At 36.7% G+C, this 26,248-nt stretch overlaps 1 protein-coding gene across 1 annotated transcript; it reads right to left on the reverse strand.

Moving 5' to 3' along the window:
• Positions 1–265: 265 nt before the first annotated feature.
• On the reverse strand, positions 266–26,248 carry SLC2A2 (solute carrier family 2 member 2; the record flags this gene model as incomplete). The annotated part of the gene is given in 12 exon segments (XM_081301838.1): positions 266–586; positions 674–877; positions 1,926–2,027; positions 8,423–8,527; positions 11,159–11,346; positions 11,850–12,012; positions 13,138–13,253; positions 15,304–15,428; positions 20,271–20,524; positions 23,725–23,817; positions 26,124–26,143; positions 26,146–26,248. Coding segments are annotated over 12 exon segments (1,674 nt in total). The 3' UTR covers positions 266–385.

The following is a 26,248-nucleotide window of genomic DNA, read 5'->3' on the forward strand; positions in this document are numbered from 1 at the left end:
ATCTAAATATATAAATGTCAGTTGTATCCTTGGTCTTCTAGTCCTGTGCTTCATGAAGCAATAATATCATACCTTAAAAGCCTTTCAAATTTAAGGAAGCATTATTATATAAAAAAATAGGGGTCATAAGATTAGGACATACTTGCTTTTGACAGTAGCAAAATGAGCTACCCTTTTTGGTTTATTTAATTACAGAGTTTTCCCATCAAAAATATATTCTTTAAATTATAAAAATACTTTCTGTGGTAATACTTGTTGACACATTTCTGATCAGAGCCTACCAAACTCTAAAAAAATAAAGCATACTTGAAGATGTAGATACAAAATTCTCAAGGAGTCACTTAAAAACAGTTTCCTTCCTATTCATATAAAAAAGCAGTCATCTTTACGCAGTCTCTGTAGCTCCAAGGAATTCCATTTCTACAGCCGCTTTTGGCCTTCGGGCTGAGCCACTCTTCTTTCGAAACTCTGCAGCGATTTCCTCAAAAGACTTTCCCTTGGTTTCTGGAACTTTAAAAAATGTAAACACTATAAAGGCCAGGACCACCCCAGAAAAAAGGAAAAACACATAAGGTCCACAGAAGTCCTGGATGAAGAACAAACACAGAGGTCCAATTAGCAGCGGTTTGACCATCTCCTGCTCGGTAAATTTGCACAGCATCAGGCTACTTACCGCAATGTACTGGAAACACAGAGCTATAAGGAAATTGCAGAACCAGTTGCTGAATGCAGCTAGTGCTAAAGCGGTGGGGCGTGGTCCTTGACTGAAAAACTCAGCCACCATGAACCAGGGGATGGGGCCTGGTCCAATTTCAAAGAAACTGACAAAGAGGAAGATGGCCGTCATGCTCACGTAACTCATCCAAGCAAACTTCTCCTGAAGAAAAAAGCAAAACAAGAACAAAAGTGGGGCTGGGCTCACTGGCTGCTGTTTCCTTTAGCTAAGTGACCCCTCTGAGTTCAGAGGTGGACACAGCTCTCTTCCTAATGTGTTTATGTTCTGTTGAGTACAAAATATTCTAGTCTCAGACTATTCTAGTCTGAGACTAGAATATTTTTGTCTGGATAGTCCTTATATTAAGGCAAATCATGTAGATTTAGAGTTTTTTTTTTTTGTTTTGTTTTGTTTTTTTGGTACAGAGCATTGAACCCAGGTGCCCTTAATCTCTGAGCCACACCTCCAGCCCTTTTTATTTTTAAAAATTTTGAGATAGGGTATTGTTAAGTTGCTAGGGCCTCACTAAATTGCTGAGGCTGGCTTTGAACTTGCAATCCTCCTGCCTCAGACTCCTGAGTGCAGGCGTGTGCCACTGCACTGGCTGGATTAGATTTTTTTTTTTAATATTTCTTAGTTGTAGATGGACACAATACATTTATTTATTTATCTTTATGTGTTGCTAAGGATCAAACCCAGGGTCTCACACATGTAGGTGAGTGCTCTACCACTGAGCCACAACCCCAGCCCCTGGATTAGATTTTTTATTTGATCCTTACTTGCTCTTTCCTATGAAAGATCCAATATCCTTTGCTCCTAATTATACCAAAGTAGCTAGGCAAGGTGTATTTTTCTTGTGAAGTGGTGGATGAGGACCCTGAGTTGGGAGAGGTTCAAATACTCACTAGAGAGGCACAGGCATCCAGGTGCAGAGCTAGAATTTGAATCTCATTGGAGCTGACTCTAAAGCCTATGCCCTAACCACATGACCACACTGCCTCCCTGGAAAACAAGTGCAAGTGACACACTGATATTTAGTCTAAGGTGAAGAAATGAGTTCCCCATTTAGTCTTATTTTATTATGTGCTGTCCCTCTGGCTTTATTCCATAAACCATTCTGAAATGTTTTTGACATTGAAAGCACTTTAGCCTGGAACTCAGAGATGTTATTTTATGATAACCAAACATCTATCCAGACACCAAAACTCACCAGAAGAACAAGTCCCAGTGACATGAAGATGGTACAGAAAAACATCCCACTCATTCCAATTAGAAACAGAGAGCGCCGCCCTGCCTTCTCCACAAGCAATACCTAGGAAAGTTTTGGAAAATATTATCTTAGTTTTGTGAGTCACAAAATCTTGCCTTTAAATCAACTTTATTGCAAGAGAGTCATTTTAATTTATATAGTAGGGGAGGAGGCAGTGCTGTTATTCCATTTTATAGATGTGAGACTGAGGCAGGGAGGGACTCTGGCCTCAGGTGGCAGAATTGACTCAGTGAACAGGGATAATTAACAGATATCTGTTTAATTTGTTTATATTGATTTAAATAGGCCATTCTAGAGATAGAACCATAGTGTTACCACCTCTCTAGGATTATCCCCTTGAGTACAAGAGTCAGAGGCTATACAGCTTGCATCTCTCCCAATAGATTACCTGTACATTTAAAATGTGAAAGATCTACATTAAAAAGTGACATTAATTTCTCTCCTGGTGATTATGAAACAGGACAGCTACTCAGGTATCAACTTTTCCATCCAACTTTCTCACTGCTTAATAAAGTCAAATTATGACCACTCACCTGGCAACATACAGAATTTGATCATTGAACCAAAATAGACAGGTCTGCATTTTTCTGGTGCACTTAAATGTACCTGGTATTGGAAGTGAACTATGCATTTAGAGAGAGAAAATTTTAAGGCAAAGGGTTAGAGTGCTTTTCTATTCTAATTGAGAAAAATTGTCACTGATTCCTTTGAGTCTGGGTACCTTCGCATTAATGGTTAAGATTTACAATGAACCAAGACCAACATTTGTTGAATATGCTCTTGCCTCCATGATCCATGGAATACTACCAAAGCTGGTAACATGCACACTCACTCACACACAAACACACCTGTCACAATTTCTCATCTTGGTGAGTAAATCAGTTAGTTTCATCATTCTATCAATAAATTAATAGCAATACAAAATGCTTAGTATGGTGAGCTCTAGCTCTGAAAATACCTGAGAAGTATTTCTTTTCTTTTCACCTACAGTGAAAACCCTTTTCATCTAAGAGACACATGCATGTCAGAACTTCATATCACTTCAGATATGATGATAAACAAAGGGCCCACATTTAAGTATTAAGGAAGAAGTAGAAAAACGAACCTTTCTCAAATTCATCAAATATCAGTATACATTTTGATTCTTTAATTCTGACTTTCAAAGCTGTCTTGATGATGCATGTCAAGATACTGGGAAAAATAGAAACATTTCTTCAGGAATAAGGGTTCTTACTATATGTTTCTGCTGTTTCTAAAACAATATGTATTTACTGGATAATAAACCCTAAAACTGTATGTCCTGAAAATTGAGTTGGACTGTCTCCTTGAGACTTGGTATTCTCTCAGGGATGCCTATGACAAGGGTGAGACATGGCCAGTAGCTGGAGACATCTGTCCCACCTAACATTCACCTTTGCCAGACTCTGTGCATCATTCACATCCCAGGTGGTACCTAGTTAGAGTTTGGTAGCCACTCCTCATGCCCCAGACCTACCCTGCTTCCCAGTTCCCTCCGCATTTCTTCCTGTTTTCTCTCTCAAGATTATAGGCTCCCTTCTACCAGCTCATTAGCATGAAAGAAAACATGGAATATGGAACATAGTTCATTTTGTTATTGGGAAAAATCTTTTTTTCCCAAACACTAATTCAGAAAAAAACAGATTGATTATGTTGCTTCCAAGCTGGTGAAATATTACTATATTATCAATAATATATTATCCTTTTTATTTGAAAAGAATGCACAGGACTTGGTAGCATTGGTTAATTCTGGGAAGAGAAACTGGGTGACTAAGTTTTTGTACTATTGAACTTTAAAATGACTTTTTAAAACAAATATAATTAAAATTTTAAAATGTTACCTGTAGGCTTGGAGAGTTAATGAAATGATTTGAACTGATTTTTTAAAAAATAATGTCACTCATCTGCTCAAAATTTTTACAGAATAAAAGGATGAGCTCCAGAAGTTATGTTCAAAATAATTAAGAAACTATTATAAATACAATGACTCCTCTCTCACCAATGAGATTAGGTGCAAAGTGCAAAAATAAAATTTTAAAGAATGTTTCTCTCAACATCAGCCTGCATGGGACCCAGGCTCACAGTAGGACCGGGTCCATCCTGTCACTGGCAGACACCCAACTGAGCCCAGGCTCCAGCACAGGACCACACCTTCCAACCAGCAGAGTAACACAGGAGATCAGGCCCAGACCAGATCTGCCCTCACAGACTGACTGGACTGACTTGACTTGCCAGGCAAGTCCGAGTTCTTCCCCACCACCACCACCTGGGAGCCCAAGCCTAACTCACTTTCATCTTGGGACACTGCAGTCATCGCCATAGACGACCCCATGCAGTAGCCCCTACCTTTTCCACAACAGAAAGGTCCTAGACACAGCTGCATCTCAGAGCAGGCATCCCAAAGAGAGTGTAAGGCCGACCCTTTCAGCCCCATCTTTGTAAGTCATCAAAAAAAGAAAACTTCAGATCAATATATCTAACGAATATAGATGCAAAAATTCTCAATAAAATTCTGGCAAATTGAATATAAAAACATTTCAAATAGATAGTGCACCACAATCAAGTGGGATTCATCCCAGGGATGCAAAGTTGGTTCAACATATGGAAATCAATAAATGTAATTCATCACATCAATCATATGATCAATCATATGATCATCTCAATAGATCATATGGTCATCTCAATAGATGCAGAAAAAGCATTTGACAAAATACAGCACCACTTCACATTCAAAACACAAGAAAAACTAGGGATAATAGGACCATATTTCAACATCATAAAGGCTATCTTACCCCAGGCCAACATCATTCTAAATGGAGAAAAATTGAAATCATTCCCTCTAAAAACTGGAACAAGACAGGGATGCCCTCTTTCACCACTTCTATTTAACATAGTTCTTGAAACACTGGCCAGAGCAATTAGACAGATGAAAGAAATTAAAGGGATACACATAGGAAAAGAGGAACTCAAACTAGCATTACTTGCCAATGATATGATTCTATGCCTAGAAGACCCAAAATGTTCCACCAGAAAACTTCTAGAATTAATAAATAAATTCAGCAATGTAGCAGGATATAAAATCAACACCTGTAAGTCAAATGCATTTCTATATATCAGTGACAAACTTGCAGAAAGGGAAACGAGGAAAACTACCCCATTTACAATAGCCTCAAAAAACAACAACAACAACTTGGGAATCAACTTAATGAAAGAGATGAAAGATCTATATAATGAAAACTACAGAGCCCTAAATAAAGAAATCAAAGAAGACCTTAGAAGATGGAAAGATCTACCTTGCTCTTGTATAGGCAGAATTAATATTTTCAAAATTACCATACTATCAAAAGCACTATACAGATTTAATGCAATTTCAGTCAAAATCCCAAAGACATTCCTCATAGAAATAGAAAAAGCAATCAAGGAATTCATCTGGAAAAATAGGAGACCCAGAATAGCTAAAGCAATTCTTAGCAGGAAGAGGGAAGCAGGTGGCATCACTATCAGACCTTAAACTATACTACAGAGCAATAGTAACAAACACAACACGGGATTGGCACCAAAACAGACTGGTAGACCAATGGTACAGAATAGAGGACACAGAGACTAACCCACATAACTACAGTTATCTTATATTAGATGAAGGTGCCAAAAACATACATAAGAGAAAAGACAGCCTCTTTACAGATGGTGCTGGGAAAACTGGAAATCCATATGCAACAAAGTGAATTTAAACCCATTTCTCTCACCATGCACAAAACTTAAAGTGGATCAAGGACCTAGGAATAAAACCAGAGACCCTTCATCTAATAGAAAAAAAAGTAGGTCCTAATCTCCATCATGTGGGATTAGGCCCCAACTTCCTTAATAAGACTCCTAAAGCATAAGAATTAAAATAAAAAATTAATAAATGGGATGGATTCAAACTAAAAAGTTTCTTCTCAGCAAATGAAACAATCTGTGAGGTGAATAGAGAGCCGACATCTTAGGAGCAAATCTTTATCCCTCACACATCAGATAGAACACTAATCTCTAGGGTATATAAAGAACTCAAAAAGCTAAGCACCAAAAACAAAAACAAAACAAAACAAACAAATAACCCAATCAATAATTGGCCCAGGACCTGAACAGACACTTCCCAAAAGATGATATACAATCAATCAACAAATATATGAAAAAATGTTCAACATCTCTAGCAATTAGAGAAATACAAATCAAAACTACTCTTAAGATTTCATTCATCCAGTCAGAATGGCAGCTATTATGAAGACAAACAACAATAAGTGTTGGTGAGGATGTGGGGGAAAAGGTACACTCATATACTGCTGGTGGGACTGAAAATTGGTGCAGTCAATATAGAACGCAGTATGGAGATTCCTTGGAAAACTGGGAATGTAACCACCATTTGATCAGTCTATATCCAAAGGACTTAAAGATAGCATACTACAGGGACATGGCCACATCGATGTTTACAGCAGCACAATTCACAATAGCTAAACTGTGGAACCAACCTAGATGCTCTTCAGCAGATGAATGAATTTCAAAAATGTGGCATATATACACAATGGAATATTACTCAGCATTTAAAGAGAATAAAATAATGATATTTTCAGGTAAATGGATGGAGTTTGAGAATATAATGCTAATTGAAATTAGCCTACCCCAAAAAACCAAATGCTGAATATTTTCCTCTGATATAAGGAGGCTGATTCATAGTGGGGTTGGCAGGGGGAGCATGGGAGGAATATACAAACTCTAGATAGGGCAGAGGGCTTGGAGGGGAAGGGAGGGGGCATTGGGTTAGAAATGATGGTGGAATGTGATGGACGTTATTATCCAAAGTACATGTATGAAGACACGAATGGTGTGAATATAATTTGTATACAACCACAGATATGAAAACTTTGTGCTCTATATGTTTAATAAGAATTATAATGCATTCCACTGTCATATATAAATTCCAAAAAAATTAATAATAGTAAAAAAATAGTTCCTCTCTAGTTTTTTTTTTCAAATTTGGGGTTATTCAGTCTTGGCAACTCAATACTTTATATAGAAAATCTTATTGGTCACAAGTGTTTGAATAATAATCTTCATATTGTGAAAGATGATACAGCAGTATCTATAAAAAATATTATTCCAGGAGACAAAAGGGCATGTAGTCCCTTGCATTCCATCCCAGTAACAGGCCTTCTTTGAGAGTGGCCTCTTGGCCTGAGCAGGTATTATCTCTGAGTTATTTCTACAGAATCCCTGTTGTTCTGTTGCTATTTGTTCTTCCTTCTCATTCCAAGGTTCAGCACTGTTCAATGTGCTGAAACCTGCTTTTTGGTCTAGATAGCCAGACTGTAATTTATTGACCACCCCAAGGTAACAGTTAAAAGTCCATATTCAGAGAATGAAAAACAAGTGTCTAAAATAAGTGGAGTATAGTATTATGACTGACACAGAAAAGCACATTTTTTAAATACCTTTGTTTTATTTATTTTTATTTATTTTTTATGTGGTGCGGGAGATCAAACCCAGTGCCTCACGCATGCTGGGCAAGTGCTCTACCACTGAGCCACAACCCTGGCCCAAGCACATTTATTTTTAATATTTTTTATTCAAATTAAAATTCACTTTAGAGTGAATTATATTAGCTGGAAGTTTTTGTCTTTGTTGTTTACTTATTTTATCTTTTAGATTATGTTAAATATTGTTGTAAAGATGTTGAATCATTTCTTATATACAACATTTGGTTTTAAGAAGAACATATGACCTCTTTTTTTGTAGTAGTTGCAAAAGGATCAACAGCACTTCTAGTTTTATACTTCTACCCCATCCTCTAAAGCACACATAAACCTCTAATGCATCACCAGAAGCTACTTCCTTGGGAATTACCTAGAAGTTCTGTCCAATGACTTAACATCATAGGAATTTCCCAAGTTTGCTGAATTCTGCTTAGAGGCCAAGATATCTGAGAGTAACTTGTCTATTATTTTTAAATGTTCTCCCCAAGACATCAGGATGGAAAAAGTATTTCAAACATGGAAGGAGAGGATCCTGGGTAAACTATGCATACTGACTTTACATATTGATAGAAATGACAAGCTGCCAGCCAGTCCAAGGGGTTTAAGTATAAAGTGATGAAGAAGGAACCAACGGAATTTCCTCTGTGCCTCCCAGTAAGTTATTCTTTCACTAAGAGCTAATTGAATGGCATCCCAGAAGTGGGGTGAGCCAGTGATTCACATTCTCAGTTAAGCCTATTGGTAGTGCAATAGTTGGCTTATTTACAGAGAGGACTTTTTGCATGACCCATTTAATTCTACACACCCACTGCACGTGGACAGAAATCATTGATCACTTTTATATCACAAGTTTTTCCCTCCATTTCTGGACTAGAAAACAAGTAGTGTTTATCTAGGGTATTGACTTACAGAGAAAACAGTGAAAACCAGGTTGATGGCACCAACTCCGATGGTTGCATAAACAGGTTTGCTGATTCCAGCTGTCTGAAAAATGCTGGTTGAGTAGTAGAATATCTGAAAAGTACAAACAGTTTGGCCTTAATCAGGAAGTCTCACACTCATGTCTTTAAGGCAAGAAATATTTTAGGTTATTTGTTTTTCCATGTTCCTCTAGAACCATAGTCCCTAGAACTTCCTAAAGATTTTCTCCACCCTCTCTTTCCAGAGTAGATAACAGACTTCCTTTAGCATTTAAAGCTTTTGATTGCTTAAAAGTTCTCCTTACATTTACAGTTAGAAAACTTTGCTACTATTTTTTAAATTTGTAGACTCTTTGTTAAAGTATAACACATATAAAAATACACATAAGTGTACAACTGAATTAGTTTTAATGAATGGGTCACACCTGTATAACCAGCTCTTAGATCTGGAAATGAATCATTGCACACTCTGCAGAAACTCCCTATTTGTTCCCTCATCCACTGTCCTGAAGAAATCAGTCTCCCATCATCTAACATTATAGATAAATTTTGCCTAGTTTTGTACTTGATGATGGAACCACATAATATGTACTATTTTTTGTCTGCCTTCTTTTGTTCACAGTTACCTTTATGAGTTACCTTATTGTCATATTTGCAGACTGTTCATATCATTACTCTATAGAATTTTGTTGTATTAGCACACCACAATTTGGTTATTCAATCCACTCCTGATGAATATTTAGGCACTTAGGGTGATTATGAATAGTGTTGCTCTAAACAGTCTAACAGTCCTTTTGGTGAATATGTAATCATACCTATGAATAGACAATTGCTGGACCTTAGGGTCTGCATATACTCAGCTTTGGTACAAATGGCCAAACAATTTTCAAAAGAAGTTAGGACAGTTTTACGTGCTCATCATAATGTGGGAGAGTTCTATCTTTTATGATTAATCCAGAATTTTCCACTAATCTTAGTAGGAATGGAGAAATCAATTTCACAGCCCAATAGCTTTTTAAAAAATTTAGTTATGTTTATATGCTTCTAATGGTCTTTTAGATCATTGTGTTATTCCTCTGTCATTTTTCCTCCACTTAACATGTCCTGTTTCTTGTTCCTCCTGCAGACAGGACTAATGCAGGAGAACTGTGCAGACTGTTCAGTGAGCAGTGGCTATACCACTATCCTACTATTTTTAGGCTGTTCCACAGCCTCAGGGCCAGCATTTTCTCAATACCTCTTTAAGTAAGATTCTGGGATGGAAGATGAACCACGAAGTTCAGAAAGATTAAGTATTATCTAGTGGATATACAGGCAGAACTGAGACAGGGGATATGAATTTGGTCTGTGAGTTCCAAAGTTGTACACAGGTAAACATCAAGATATCTTACTAGAGACTATATGAGAAAAATATTGGTTTATGAAGTGAGGTTAATCTCAGGTATCCTTTTACTTCAACAGATAAGAATTACTTTCTTTGTCTCCTCCAAGACTCTGAGCATCCATTAGTATCCCTAAATTGTCTCTTGTGGATCTGGGATTGGCTCACTAGTGATAGAAACCTAATCCACATCATTTAATATCAATAGATGAGGGCATGTGATTTTCTTTATCTAATTTCTTAACAAGCTTTTCTTAACGTTTTTCTTTTTCTTTTTTAAGTACTTTTTAGTTGTCAGTGGATCTTTATTTTATTTATTTATATGCAGTGCTGAGAATCGAACCCGAGCCTAACACATACTAGGCAAGCACTTTACCGCTGAGCCAAAACCTCAGCCCCCTTACATTTTTCTTCTAGTGGCTAATTTAGTCTGCATGACACAAGGGTTTCTTTGTGTATTTTTTATCAGCACATTATAACTATACATAGTAGTGGGATTAACTGTAACATATTTATACATGCACACAGTGTAACAGTAAGGAGTTTAAAATCAGAACCTAAAAGTTTGATACTACCATATTTTTCAATCACATCTTATCTACTACCCTCACTCATCAATATTATGCCAACTCATTCTATTGTTTATTTTTATAGGCTGTCTTAACAAATAAAAAAGTTTCTTGATGGCAAGAAACTGTTCTTTGCACCCAGCTATCTGGCATCCTTCATTTAAATAAAAAGAACCATAGACTCCCTATTGCCCTCACTATCAAAAATCCTAAATTTCATTCTCACCTCTGGAAGCCTCTTGTAATTTAGGGACCTTCCCCCTTTGGAAATGATGATTATTCTACTTTTTTTTCATTGCATTTACTATGACTTTTGCCTTTTTGTCTCATCTTTTTTTTTATTGGTTGTTCAAAACATTACAAAGCTCTTGACATATCATATTTCATATATTAGATTCAAGTGGGTTATGAACTCCCATTTTTACCCCAAATACAAATTGCAGAATCACATCGGTTACACATCCACATTTTTACATACTGCCATATTAGTAACTGTTGTATTCTGCTACCTTTCCTATCCTCTACTATCCCCCCTCCCCTCCCTTGTTTCATCTTAATAGAAATAAATCACCATTGAGTACTGACATTTTAAAGAATTGCAACTTATTTTAGAAAAGAAAATTTTCACTTAATTTTCTGTTTTAGTAACTCTTGATATCTATGTAGTAACACTTGATGTCAGTGTTTTAAAGCATCCTTTAGTTATTTAGACTTTAACCTCTTTCCTTCTTAGTTCACTTTGTGTTCTTAAATTTAGAAGATATTCTCAACTTACCCCATTGATTCCAGAAAATTGCTGAGCCGCATGCAGCATCAATGACACAATGATAGGCTGTCGGTAGCTAGAATCAGTGAAGAGCTGAATTATGGAGACTTTCTGCTCACTTGATGCTTCTTCTTTTTCTTTTTTCATCTCATTTATGTCTTTGGTGACATCATCACTTCCTCTGAGTCTTTTTAAGCCTGTTCCCCCAAATTATCAAGTTGAAACAATTCACTCAGATCAAAACAAAAATTAATTTATTTTTACTGTGTTCATGAAACAGCTATAGTTCTGCATGTCCCATTCTATTACTTTATAGCATGGGGGTTGGAAATTCTCTTTTGTTAAATTAAATCCTGCTCTTTGATGTAAAAAGGCAGAACATTTGGCTTCATCTTTTGACAGAAAACTATGATCCTCATTATCATAGAAGCATAAATCTAGACAGTCTTTTGGAAGTCTCTGGTTAAGTCCCTTGTGTGTGGGCTTTTAGTGCATGCTTATAGGTGTGATATGGCACACACCAGTCCTATCAAAGTGATTTTGCACATTCTTATTACATGTAATTACTGACTTCATTTGGAAGTCCCTGTTAATAATTTTGCTAGCAACCATTCATACACACTGTTTGGTGTTTCAAAAACAATAGAAATTTGGTATTTCAAAAACAATAGAAAGAAAGAAAAAACATCTCCATACTCACTTTGCTTTGCTTTTGCTTCTTCTTCCAATGTGATATAAAGATATCTGGGGCTTTCTGGACAAAAGAAGAGTAGCAGAAACTGGAGAAGGGCCCGCACAGCAGACAGGCCAAGCAGGATGTGCCATAGATCATGATTGCCCAGGATAAACTCAAGGCCAACAATCTGAGAGAATAAGGAGGAAACTTATCAGCTGCACAATGCTCTGCATATGCCTTCTACAATTTGTTGAAAAAACACATTGGCTATTCAGTAGTAATCCCTAACAGTCCTGGTTCATGTAAGCACAAGTTGGAAACCATTACATCTAATCTTAACCAAAATAGGGACAATTTACTTGGCAAATAATTCAACTGGGCTTGTTTGTATTAACTTCATTTACACATTTAGGTTGGGAATCAACCCAACTTTTAAAAAATACATTTGATATCTAAAGCAACATATGGCTATAGTCTCTAGGCAACCAGATGGAAAAATACTGTATTAAAATCATACATAATTTGGGGGCCTTGTTCCAAAGTTTTTTCTTAAAAAATATTTCTTGGGGCTGGGGTTGTAGCTCAGTGGTAGAGTGCTTTCTGAGCATGTGTGAGGCACTGGATTCAATTCTCTGCACCACATAAAAACAAATAAATAAAAAATAAAGGTTAAATTCTTAAAAAAAAAGAATGTACAAAAAAGAAGAAAATATTTCTTTTTAAATTGCTTAGATTACTCAGCAACCCAGCTCCTTTATTCCATCATAGATAGAACAATTGCTTAGTGAAAATCAGCTTTATGAATCCTATTTCAGAGATCCTTCTGGATGATTAAATATGAGGTTCTAAAACTCCCTCTGAGGCCATAGGGTAGAAGGGAAGGAGAGAACCATCGGAACAAGAGCTCCTGTAATCATCATTTGCATGCTAGGTTTCCAGGAAAGATGATCAAAACAAAGGAAACCCATGCAGTCAAAAACATGAAGTTTCCTATTTTTTGAAATCTAAATCCAATAACTTAATTCCTGAATAGTATTGGAAGTTTCAATTCTAGTGCCAATCCCACCAAATAACTTTTAAGGAGAAAAGTCAGAAGTGGTAATAGTTTAACTTTGAGCTAAAATGCCTGTGTTTCTGTACCATTTTCACTACTGCTGTTAGTTATACTTAAATAATTAATCTGCTCCTATAATTACAATAATAATAATTATTATCATTATCTTCCTCTGTGCTAGTCTACCATGAAAATAGAAAGGAAAGGAGAAGTGGGTGAAGTAGATGATAAGTAAAATGGAGGATGAGGAGTTTTTACCTGACTAATAAGAATGCCGGTGACAATGGCTAGCTGGTGAAAAGTGCCAAGAGCACCCCTGAGCGTGGTTGGAGCAATTTCACCAATATACATTGGAACCAGCCCTGAGATTAACCCTGCATGAAACATGAATATAACAAATGTTAAAGTACACCCAGGAACATCTCAATAACAATGATTTGATCTAAGTAAACCCAATATCCAGACTGAAACTCCCTTCCTGCATCCCTTGGGATAAGGGCCCTTGTCTTCAGCCAAAGACACAATTCATGCAAAACAAATTTGTTGATACAACATTATCAATGAAGGTTGTATACAACCTTATGATGAAGGTGTAGTTGAAAATATTGATAGAAAGAAATGCTTGGTCATGTATTTTGCAATTCTTAATGGTGTTGTCTCAGTTTTCAAAAAAAAAAAAAAAACCTACCTTAATGTTTAGTTTACATCATAGTGCCTGAAGTTCTCTTGAGAAAAGAGACTGAAGAATGTTTAAATAATATTCTTAATAGACTCATGGAATTAAAGGAAACTAGGACACCAACAGGCTATCCTCTCAATGGAGGTGAGAAATGATGTGCCAAGATCCCATGGTATGGAGGGTTAGCATGAGAACTACCAATCTCCACAATGTGGAAGTATGGCAAGGTCCCTGTTGGGGTGGAGAGGTAAGTGGAAGAGTTGGAAGAGTTAAGGAACTCAAGGACTCTTCTCCCAGTTGTCAGAGCAACCCAGCTCCTTTATTCCCTCTACGTATTAGGCTTCAGAAAAGATTTTATTTGAAAAAAGACTTTTGTGCTGTAAAGGAATATGAAAAATTTGATCAGTCATGTTGAAAAGGTGGCATACCCATCCAGCCATTGGCTGATTGCAGTGTTTGGCATTTTCTTAAAAATTAAGATCTGTCAGAAGGCAATCTCTTAGAGGTTGCCTACTGATTATCGAATGGAAGTGGATGGTCTCTGTGTGAAAGATGCTTTGGCAACTATTTTCAATGTGCATATTTAATGCTCCAAATTCTTAATATCTCCAGTGAATATTTGAATATCTGATATGGCATCTGAACTTCTGGAGAATTTTACATGTGACTATAACATGCTGCCTATTCAGCTTCAATAAGGAAAAAAAACATTTGAGGTTGTACTATCTTTCCATAATATCTAATACTATATCTCAAGATCAAAATGATACAGCTAAGTTCACAAGTCTGAAATCATATGAATCTGAAGTCAAATTATATTTCCTATAAATTTTAGCAACTTTAACAGTCAGAATATTAGAAATAATTTACATACAAATTCTGTGCCCTCATCATTCCTTCCCTGCCCCGCTTGGTATTAGTGCATTGAAGGGCAACTCCAGTTTGTGAGAATAGGTTAAAACATCAGCCCAGAATCATCAGAATTAAGGATCCACTGGCCTTGGGAAATTAAATATTTGTCTGTTTTAGTGAGTGAATGTTCCTGCCTTTGTTCAAATCTCTCCTAATTTGTTGCTTCTGGACATTTGAAAAGCTGTATCCAAAAACTAGTGATTCCCATATTCAGACATGAAGTTCCTGGGAGGAGATTTATGAACTTTGCTGCTGCTTTTGCCTGATTCTCTCTCTCTACAGACACCACCTCTTTAATGCTTCACTCAGCCATGCTTGGGATCAGACAGGGCTGGGGTATATGGTTAAAGAGATGGGTACAGGTGTCTAGGTCTGGTCAGGTATGAGAAACAGAGACAGCCAGGTAGACCACAGGTCAGCACTGGGGGTCTGAGTGCAGCAGTCTTCCACTGTTTACTGTACCACAAAAGTAATAACAGCAGTTTTTGTATATCAGATTCCATGATTAGTGTTTTACATGTATTCTAACAATTACCCTGTAGGGTAGAAACTTTCATTCTCTTCATTTCACAGATGAAGGAACTAAGAGTCAGAGTTAAACAATTTGTCTGAAATCAGACAACTAAAGATGCTGCTATTGCGGTGTACAGGATCCTAAGATAACATCACAATTCCCATTTACTGGTCCAAAACTCCCAACTCAGGACCTAACTTTATGCAATTGTCTTTCCCTCTGTGACTTAACCCTAAGCTCAAAAATGTCCCTGCAAGTTAACACATGTGCTGCAGAGTGATTTTCAGAAAAGATGTATATATGTGTTTTTGTCACTTACCACAGTAGAGTCCTGATATGCTTCTTCCTGCAATTATAAGAATATGAGATGGTCCCAATTTGGAAAACCCCATCAAAAGAGCTCCAGCTAATGAGAGAATGTTTGCTACCATCAAGGCCTTGATTCTGAAATTTCATAAAGCCAGAATTACAAATTAGGCATCAAAACTTAATAAAGTTATTGGCTTCCAGAGCTTGTTGAGCTTTTTTTTACCTAAGTTCAATTATTTTAATTTTGCCATAAATGCTAGTTCAGAAATCTTAAACCAGTATTGTTACTTTGACTCATCTGTGGACCAACGTGTTAACAAAAGTAATATTCATGATGAGACAACCTGGGTTTTATACACTTAATCTCCACATTTTGATAGAGATGATTCACTCACAATGGTGACTAGTTTGATTTAAGATAATACTTCTGACACTTTTCCAAACAGTTAACTAAGTTTTCCAGAAATTTATTGTTTTAAGGAATAATTATCTGGTGATAGATGAATTCAATTTTGTGGTTGTAACCTATAACTTGTTTCTTTCTTTTTGTTTTCTTTCAATGTAAAGGTTTCAGTTGATGTAGATTGAAGAGGAACTTTCAAAGTCAAATTTCCTTTAGTATAAATTATTTGGATAACTACAACATACTTTTTAAAGCTTATCATAATTATAATTATAATTATCCTCATTTTAACACTGTATGCTAGCATGTTTCCAAAATTCATGAATTAATGTCAACCAAGGTCAAATGTGTTATAAAGCTGACAACGGCAACGAAAACATCACTTTCAAAAATAATCATACAAAAATCGCACAAAAACCTTGTTCAAAGTTAAATAGCCAAAGTAAATAAAAGAATCTGACTGGTCAGCATAAAAATGTTTTTGCCATGAAGATATGTAAGCACCTTGCTGTATTCTATTTCATTGTTTCAAACTCTGATAGGTTGGCCTTTTCTAAGCAAATATCTTTAACACTAAACACATTATTTTCTAGAGAGTAAAACTTTAAAATCTCATAGTGAAATGATTTCCCAACAACTATGTGATAGGCTGAATAATGTCCCTCAAGAGTTCAAGTCTCAATCCTCAGATTCTGTAAATGATACCTTATGTGGCAAAAGGGATTTTGCAAATGTGATGACGTATCTTGACATGGGGAGAGTGTCTGATTATCCAGGTGAACCCAACAATGTAATCACAAGTGACCTCATAAGAGGAAGGCAGAAGAGAAGATGATGTGATAGAAGTGGAGATTGAATTGATGCACTTCTAAGGTGGAGGAAGGGGCCACTGCAAACTGGAAAAAGGAGAGGAAGAAATTCTCTCCTCTCTGAGCCTCCAGAAGAAACCAGCCCAATTGATATCATGACTTTAGCCAAGTGAAACTGATTTTGGACTTCTGACCTCCAAAACTGTAAGAAAATTATTTTGTGTTGTTTTAAGTCATCAAGTTGGTGGTAATTAATTACAACAGCAATAGGAAATTAATATAAGGAAATTATTAACTATCCAAAGATAGGGAACAGTTAAAAAGAACTTGCCGGTCCCTGAGCTGCCACGTAGAAAAATAGTTAAAGGGTGTTTTTTTCTCTGCTAGAACTGTGAAATGATTTTTCTTTTCACAAGGACAGAGAGCATGCAAATTCACCAATTAACCCTAAGAAATTATTAGCAGCTAGCTTATAGTCCATTCTGTTAGGAGGGAAAAAAGACAAAAAGTAAAACCAACAAAGTCCTGAGAAGATTTTTGATACCAGACTGTTTCTCTTCCTTACTGCAAGCAGTGGTTGCTGGAACACAAAATACAATATAAATGATTTTTAATTTCTATTCAGATGTGAGAAATGACCAAAAATAAATGAAAATAATTTCAAAAATAATCATATGAAAATCACAAAAATACATGCAGTGATTGAACCAGGGAGAAAGAAACTTAGTTCTTCCTAAGTGTATTTTTTTAAGCTCTTGCTCTGAATACCCCTGTTAGTGTTGGTTTCATTCTTATGAATGTCATCATCATCATCATTCTTGTATTGTCATAATTGTCTTTATTATCATCATCAAAATAAGGCCACATTTGTTGCCTGCTGACTATATGCGAGGCATCGGGCCAAATCTTTTATATTCCTTCTCATTTAATCCTCATAATAATGCCATGAAGTAGGTATATATTCCCCCATTCCATGTTGCAGATGGTAGAAAACGGTCTTAGAGAACCTAAGCAACTTGGTCATTTTCATACTAATATTAAGTGACAGAGCTGAACCTGATCTGTGCAACACCAAGGGTTAATGATGCTGCAGTTTAATAAATTCCTTTGTGTGTGTGTGTGTGTGTGTGTGATGCTGAGAACTGAGCCCAGGCTCCTGACATAGCAAGCACTCTACCTTGGAGCTATCCCCCCTGCCCTATGAGTTCTGTTTGCTGTGTATGCCTCCCTTGACTGTGATAGTGTGAATTGCATAGACCATGTCTTGCCCAACACACTTTTCTCCTACTTAAAAGGTAAGTGCACAGTCTTTGGAAAAATTGACCTTGCAAACCCAGTCTATAAAATGTTGGTCTATTGACTACTACACAGTTTCAGGGAAAGACTTTTTTTTTTTAAACTATAATGGAAAGAATACATTTTTATTTACTTACTTTTAACTAATAGAGAAATCATCCTAGCAACACTTTTATTCATGTCATTTCTCAGTGATTTTCTCCAGGAAAAAAAAAACTTTCACAAGAGATACTGAACTCTTTTATCTTAATTTTTAAGTTGAATTTATGAGATTTATGGCTGTTTTTCAAGGAAGATGGTTTTTTTTATTGTGCTGGAAGAAGTTTCAATTTCCTTATAATAGGTTATTTAATAAATGGTCATTTGATATGGTTATGACTATTGTTGATGCTAAATCTTGGCTTCAGAGGATATGCATCCTGGCTTTATTGCTAGGCCACTGGTTACATGTTTCAGGGTAAGTCACTAGGCCTGTGAGAATCTCATCTCTGAATATAGGAAGGGTTTAATTTTTCCTTTAGGAATGGGAAGTATCTCCAATTGATTTGTTCATATTTTAAAATTTAATTTTGCTCAGTTTGATTTGACTTATAAATAATCTAGAAAATTCTCCATTTGCTGTTTAAGCCAATCTGATGCAATTTGAAATGACTCTTACTTTTTTGTGTGTGTGTGTGGTATTGGGAATTGAACCCAGGGGTCCTATCATTTGAGCTACATCCCCAGACCTTTTTATCTTCTATTTTTTCTTTTGAGACAAGGCCTCACTAAGTTACTGAGGTTGGCCTTGAATTTACAATCCTCTTTGCCAAAACCTCCCAAATCCCTGGGATTACAGGCATGTGCCACTGTGCCCCGGCTAATTTTTAACATTTTTTAAATGATGAAAGGCAATTTATTTATTCTGTTGTGTACATAATCTGTTTTCAACCAAATACCAGTACATTGGTAAAAATGTAAGAAATTGAAGGAGACTCCAATTTAAGTAATAAAACTTGAGTTACCATGATGCCCTTTACTTGAGAAAATGTCTTACAGTGTTATTATATAAAATTCTAGTGTAAGAGGAAGAAATCATCACAATTATATAACCAGAAAACTAAAGACTCTAATTTATAGTAGCAAAATTGGAAATACTAAATAATTTGTAATTCAGAATTATTAAGTTAGTCATCTATATTTTTATTTATACCTTTAGAAGTTTTTGCACTTCCTAAATTTTCCAAATTTGGCATGTATTATTATTATTATTATTATTATTATTATTATTATTATTATTATTATTTTGGTATTGGAGATTGACCCAAGGATACTCGAGCTACATTCCCAGCCCTTTAAAAAATATTTTTATTTAGAAACAGGGTCTTGCTAAGTTGCTTAGGGCCTCACTAATTTGCTGAGGCTGACTTTAAACTTGTGATCCTCCTGCCTCAGCCTCCTGATCTGTGTATTATTTTTATTATAAGAATAAAAGATAACTAATACACAAAATATGGGCTCAAAGAGCAGGAAATAAAGCTAAAGAAATATCATTTGATTTTCTAATCTTATTTCCTTCCTATATGGTAGGAAAACCCCAACAGCTATATATAGTATATCCTCTGTCTCAGTGCAGCTTGAGGGTAAAGGAGTTTCACAGATATTTTCCATGCAAAATGTCTAATAGAAGCCAGAATTGAGAAATGTTTCATCTTGCTTCATTCGGGTCCAGATTTTGAGAGCAGTAGCCAAAGCAGCAGCTAGAAACGCATGCCAAGTACACAGGGTTACTGGGAATCAGGAATGTTGACTTGACCTTAGGACTTGACTAAACCAAAAGCCAAGTTCTAATTTACAAATGAAAAAACTGATGTTTGAGAAACGATATGATTTCGTGAAGCATACAATCGACTCCCAGTTTAAAGATTCCCATCTAGGCTGGACGTGGTGATGCATGCCTGTAATCCCAAAGACTTGGGAGGCGGTGGCAAAGAGATGACAAGTTCAAGGCCAGCTGCAGCAACTGAGTGAAGCCCTAAGCAACTTATCAAGACCCTGTCTCAAAATTTGAAAGGGAGACTGGGGGTGCTGAGAGTATGGCTCAGTGATTAACCACCACCTGGATTCAATTCCCAGTTAAAAAAAAAAAATCCAATTTAAGCTCTTCTTCTAAGTTCCCGAGGTAACCATTATGCAATGGTTTTCTGGTATGTTCTATAACTTACAAAGCCAAAGTATCAAAGTAGTTATCTAGAAATACACAATAAATTCACTTTTGCTATTTTGACTACATAATTAGCTAGAAAATTGCAGGAACATTGTCTGGTGATTTGGTCTAACACTGACCTGCTTCATATGTTTATGAGTTGAGAAAACAACTCTAAAACTACTCCATAAAAAGAAAGATGGCATCTTTCAAAAAAAAAAATTCTAACACCTCCAAGATACTAAAGTTTTTGCATTTTTACATATTTATGAATTTATGCCCACCTTCCAAGCTTGTCCCCAAGCCATCCACCAAAAAATGATGCAATCATTCCACCAACTGCAAAGCTGGACACAGACAGGGACCAGAGCATGGTGATTAGGCCAGCAGATGCCATAGCCTCTTCCCCAGCTGGTACTAGGTTCGCTGGGTATGTGACTGTGGGCAGTGCCTCTGTGCTGTTGACAGCATAGTTGTTGATAGCCTTTCGGTCATCCAGTGGAATCCCCAAGACATGTCTATAATGGGATATTATTATCTGAGAAAATAAAGAAAAGTTAATTCAATATTTTGAACATTCTATATACTTTGTTTGATTTTTTTCATTAAAATGTTTGTTAGGTATTTAAACAGGACCATTCCATTAATAAACATGGATAGATGTATTTACGTTGATCATATCTTATAAAACAGAGGCCACCAGGAACCAGGCAGGGACAGATAGATGAGTGAAGGAGGCATGGTACCTGGTGACTAGAGTCCTGAAGTGCATATCCACCCCCAACCTCCCCCACCCCCCACCCCCGGGCTAGAATAAGGAGTGTGGGCTTGTGGAATGGTAGCATTTCCTCCACCTAAAGGAGGAAGCTAAAAGGTTAGACTAGTGTTGGATGACCTTTAATTTTTTTAACTGAAACCAGAATTCTAGGTTTTTTTTATATTAAACATTTCAGGTTTTAAATTCTGGCAACTCTTTAAATATTGAAAATATTCTTCAAGTTAAAAGATGTGTTTACACTAGAATTACTTCTGCACAGCAGGATTTAAATTAACTTAAATACTTAAATAGAAACATAAAAGAAAAAATATTAGGGAAGATAAGATGAGGGTCAAAAATAAAGTTGGTACGACACAAAATTAAAAACTAGGTATTGTATCCTTGGGAGAATTGAGTTATAAATTTAGCAGTTAACTTCTAGGTGGTCAGTGCAGAGGAAAACAATCAGGTATATGATTGATGAATTACAGAGAAAAACATATCCTAGTGGGCCCTGAGAAGGTACAAAGACTGAAGAAAGTTTGTCCTGTGGGTCCTCATAGAGTTCAGTGTGTAACAGAAGGAACGATGTTCAAAACTAAATTTTACAGAGCCATATTTTATAATGTGCTTTGGTAGAGACAAATATGATACCAAAGAAAAATCATGTAGAAATATATCCTTCAGGTCATCTTTCTCCCATGTCATTTTTCTTGCTGATTAGATCACTATTCAGCCATAGTGAGCTGGGGGTCCTCTCTGACAGTTCCTAGAATGTAGTTGCTCTGTATTACCAGTTATAAGAAAAGTCCTGTTTGGTAAAGCCACCTGAGTGAAGGAGAGAAACATTAGATGGCTGCCTTACATGGATAACATGCCATTAAAAAAAAAAAAAAAAAAAAGGCTGGAAGGAAATATTCAGAATGTTCTTAGCAGTTTGCTCTATAACATAGAATTATGGATGTTTTTTCATATATTTTCTGTACTACGTATCTGTAGTTTTAGAATTATAAAAAATATGACTTTAAAATACATTCCAAATATCATTCAGCTAATGAAGAAATAGAGGACCTAAATGCCCATTATTATTAATGGTGTTTAAGCAGATCTCTAAACACAGAGGGGTTTGTCAAGAAGGCACTAATCTGATAAATTAGAAGGGTCCCTGTTTTCAGGCTGGGTTTGTGGCTCAATGGTGGAGCACTTGCCTAGCATGTGTGAGGGCACTGGATTCAATTCTCAGCACCACATATAAATAAATAAACTAAACATTCGTTGACAGCTAAAAAATGTTAAAAAAAAAATAATGGTCCTTGTTTTTCAGCTCTGACTCAGGAGAGTCAGAGAGATGGGAGATTGAGAGATGGGAGATCTTAGCCTAATTTTCATTCTAAGACTGGAGAGGATGGTTAAATAAGATGTAAAAAGGTCTTCCATAAAAATAGAAGTTCTACCAATTTCTCTTTTGAAGTCATGGTAATGTGGAACTGAATTTTAGAAAGCTTCCTAAATTGACACTTGTTATCACCCAAGAAAAAAAGATATGAGGGGCTGGGTCTGGGGCTAAGTGGTAGAGGGCTCGCCTAACGCATGCAGGGCGCTGGGTTCGGTCCTCAGTGCCACATAAAAATAAAATAAAGGTATTGTGTCCAACTACAACTAAAACAATTTTTTTAAAAAAGAAAGGAAAAATAAAAGATATAAGCCCCGTCTGTTGACCCCAGTATTATTCCCTGGATCTTAGCCATAGTGAGGCTGCCATACTCATGATGGGATGTAGTACCTAATGGGGACACATCTTGTTTTTTGTTTGTTTGTTTGTTTTGGTACTGGGGATTGAGCCCAGGGGCACTTAACCACTGAGCCACATCCCCTAATGGGGACACATCTTTTAGCCAAAGGAGAAGCTCTTTTCAGGTAATGGATTGTACCCTATACATTACACACATTCACAACTTGTAGTGTCGAATTTTTCTTGAAGTTCTGTGCTATAAGAGAAGCAGATGAAACATGGTGGATTCACATGATGTTCAATTTTCATAACTCCACCTTATACCACCCTCTCCCAGGTGTGCTCCCTCTCTCTCTCTCTTCCTCCCTCCCTCCCTCTCCATTATTCACTTAACACTTTTTTGAGCACCTTCTGTATGTCAACTATTGTGCTTGATAATAGTGACAGAGTGGGATGAAGTTCTGGTCCCCTCCTTGCCCCCCTTTGTAGGCTATGGGACCTTGAGAGGATAAAATCTCATTTTCTGATATTCTCTAGATAACTGAGTAGAGATGTACAAAAATAATGAGAACAATGGTAGAAATTACCTGATATACATTTTTAGTTACCAGGAAAATACTCTTCATGGAGAAAATCTAAACTTTGTTGGATTTTTTTACTCTGATTCTAAAATTTTGTATTATTTTATGTTGAATAACCCATGCGAGGCAGGAAGGAAGGAAAGGACTGTAATATTTTTAGTGTTAGGGCTCCTAAAGTTTATAATCTGGCCTGGCAACAGGCCTAATAAAGTTGTTGGGAGGCTCCGTTGGGGATAGTTGAAGTACCTGATGCAGTAAGTGTCCAATAAAAGTTCACTGAGTGAAACATAGCCTTCTGCTATTTTCGTTATTCTCTGGCATTTTTCATTCATGTATGGATGAGAGCTCTGAAGAATGCTGCAATAAACTCTTTTTCAAAAAACATCCTGGGCATGTGGTACTCTAGTTAGAGATTTCTATGAGCTCAGCGATTAGCAGAGCCAGAGATCAAGAATTAGTTTCACTCTTTCTGGGAGGATTGTTAACTGGAGAGTCAAGGCCAACTTATCAGCTTTGGAACCATGCACATTGTACTTGGCAGGCCAGGATTACCTCGTGTCTACCACGTGGACACACTTTATCTTATACATGGGGAATATGTGATACTCTCTGGACATGAGGAACTCATAGGACATGCCCCCAAAAGAACTTGTGTATGTTTCACTTGCCTCTTGAGGTGCATTGATCACACCAATGTCATACCCAAACTGGAAGGAACTCAGGGCAGCAGTGAAGACAGCAAAAATCAAAGTTCCAGTGATCTGTGGGATGAAACACAGAGTTGGGAAACAGCAGGCAGTTTCAGCTCCTCATCATCCCATCAGGCTGCAGTGTGGGCTTCTCAATGGCTCCACAGGCTGGTTCTTTCCCCTCGGTATCCACTATGCACTTTGGCAGGGTAGGGGTTATTCACAGGAGAATGTGAAAACTATTCATCTTTTCTTACACTTCTAGAACTGAAAAAGGTTTGGAATGGCTTTTCCCAGGGGAGGAACCAAACATCTTTTTCCTTACATATATATTTTTTAGAATTCAGAATCTGAACTGAGAACTAGAATTCTGCTGAAGAAAAAAAAAATTGCCAAGATGGAAACATTTATGTTGTTGGGAGAAGTTACATACAATGAAGGGACAGGGAGCTCTCTGGACACTGCCATGGTACAGAAACACTTTAGCACTCATATAAGAGGCATCAACTAGCCTCACTGTGATCTACCTTAAAGGATTTGCATCTAATTGAGCCTAGAGCCAGGGGCCAACTCCATGAAGCTATTACAGAGCATTTTCATCTCCATCAACCTGTAATTATATATCTAACCAACTTTAGGAAAATTATATGATACATGCAGATTCACATTTGTGGGTAATGGAAAAAAATTGTAGAAAGAATTTTGATGTTATTCAATGACAAATGTCAAATAGATTCAGATACATCCTGGTACATATGTCAGATACATACAATATACTGTATAGCAGTCAAAAAGAATATAAATGTAAAAATCCTTTAAAATGTTAGTAAATAGTAAGGCATGGTGGTGCATATCTGTAATCACAGCTACTTGGAAGGCTGAGGCAGGAGGATCACAAGTTTGAAAGTAGCCACAGCTACTTAGCAGGATCATGTCTCAAAAATAAAGAATATAAAAGGCTGGGATGTAGCTCAATAGTAGAATGCCCCTGGGTTCAGAGCTCAGTACCATTAAATAATAAATAAATAAAGTGATTGTATGCAATAATTTATTTTTAAGTGGTAAAAGAAGTTGTTGATCATATGAATGTTTTTATAAAAACCTTAAACATGAATATTCTTTGATTTGTGAATGTTGCATAGAATATTTTCTTGAAGAATAAGATGATAATCTTTGAGAAGGAATGTTACATGTTCTTTTATTTATATTATTAGATATTTTATAGAGAAAAGATTTGATATATTTAATTATATAATTTAAATTTTTAAATAAAAAGCATGGGTTATAATAGTCACATTGTTGGATGAAGGAATGAATCATGGATTCCAGTTTCCAGTTTTTTATTTCAGTGATATATGACTCAACCCACTTCTTCAATAGGAGCTTTGGTTTTGTCTAAATTGTAGGATGATTATAAATCTCCCCACTCAGGCATGAAGTATAGCTTAGTAACCAGGACCTTGATTCCCCAATAAAGCTGGAAAAGTTATGGAGTCTGGTGGCTCTAAAACCAGACCCCTACTTGGAGAGCTTGTTATGTATGTAGCTTCCAGAGACTTACCCAGACTTTCTGCTGGACTGGAATCTTAAATTGGGGTTGGGAATCTGCAGGTTTACAAAACTCCCTTTCTTTTCACTAATTGCAGGTGGTATCTCTATAGACTTTCCCTCCCGACAACTTCCTTCTCTGAAAGATTTCAAAGTTGACCCAAAATATATGATTATAATATAATATAATATACACACATACCATATTATATTTATTATGTTTACTAGAAATAACTAGTATATATTATACCTAAAGTACGGGCATGGACACATACTATATGGTAATAGGATTATGAAAAACTTTGAACTATCTGCTAAAATGTAACTATACATCTAGAACCCAGTGGCCAGACAGACAAAGCTAAGATAGGGTACCATTGACTTGCTTGGTGTTTTCTCCTCAAATTCTTTTCCCCTCCAGAGTACTAGTTATCACAGCAGTGAGGGCGCCCGGGACCTGGGAAGGGCTTCAGCCTCCCTCTGTCACGTTCCATCACTCCAGTCTGGACAGCATGGTGTGAGGCACAGTGCAGACACAGCTTCTGCGTCTAATGCTGAATATCCGTGTTTACTGCATGCCTGCTCACTGCTCTGGGTGGGTTATCTCATGTACTTCTTGTGATTTCTATTGCTGCTCTAACAAATTACCACCAACTCAGCGGTTTAAACAGCACAAACTTATTTATCTTACAGTTCTGTAGGTCAGCAGTCCAGTACGCATCTCAGCAGATTAAAATCAAGGTGTTAGCAGGCTATGTTCCTTCTGGAGGTTGTAGAAGAAAATGTGGGTTGATGGTAGAATTCAGTTCCTCATGGTTGTAAGGACTGAGCTGTATAGTTTTCATCCTGGCTGTGAGCTGAGGGCCATTCTCAGCTGCAGAGACCACCATAGTCTTTTGGCTAATGGTGGCCTTCCTCCATCTTCACAACCAGCAATGGCAGGTCCAGTTTTCAT

Source organism: Spermophilus citellus (genome assembly GCF_964194105.1).
Source record: "Spermophilus citellus genome assembly, chromosome: 7".
In the NCBI taxonomy this organism is placed as follows: domain Eukaryota; kingdom Metazoa; phylum Chordata; class Mammalia; order Rodentia; family Sciuridae; genus Spermophilus; species Spermophilus citellus.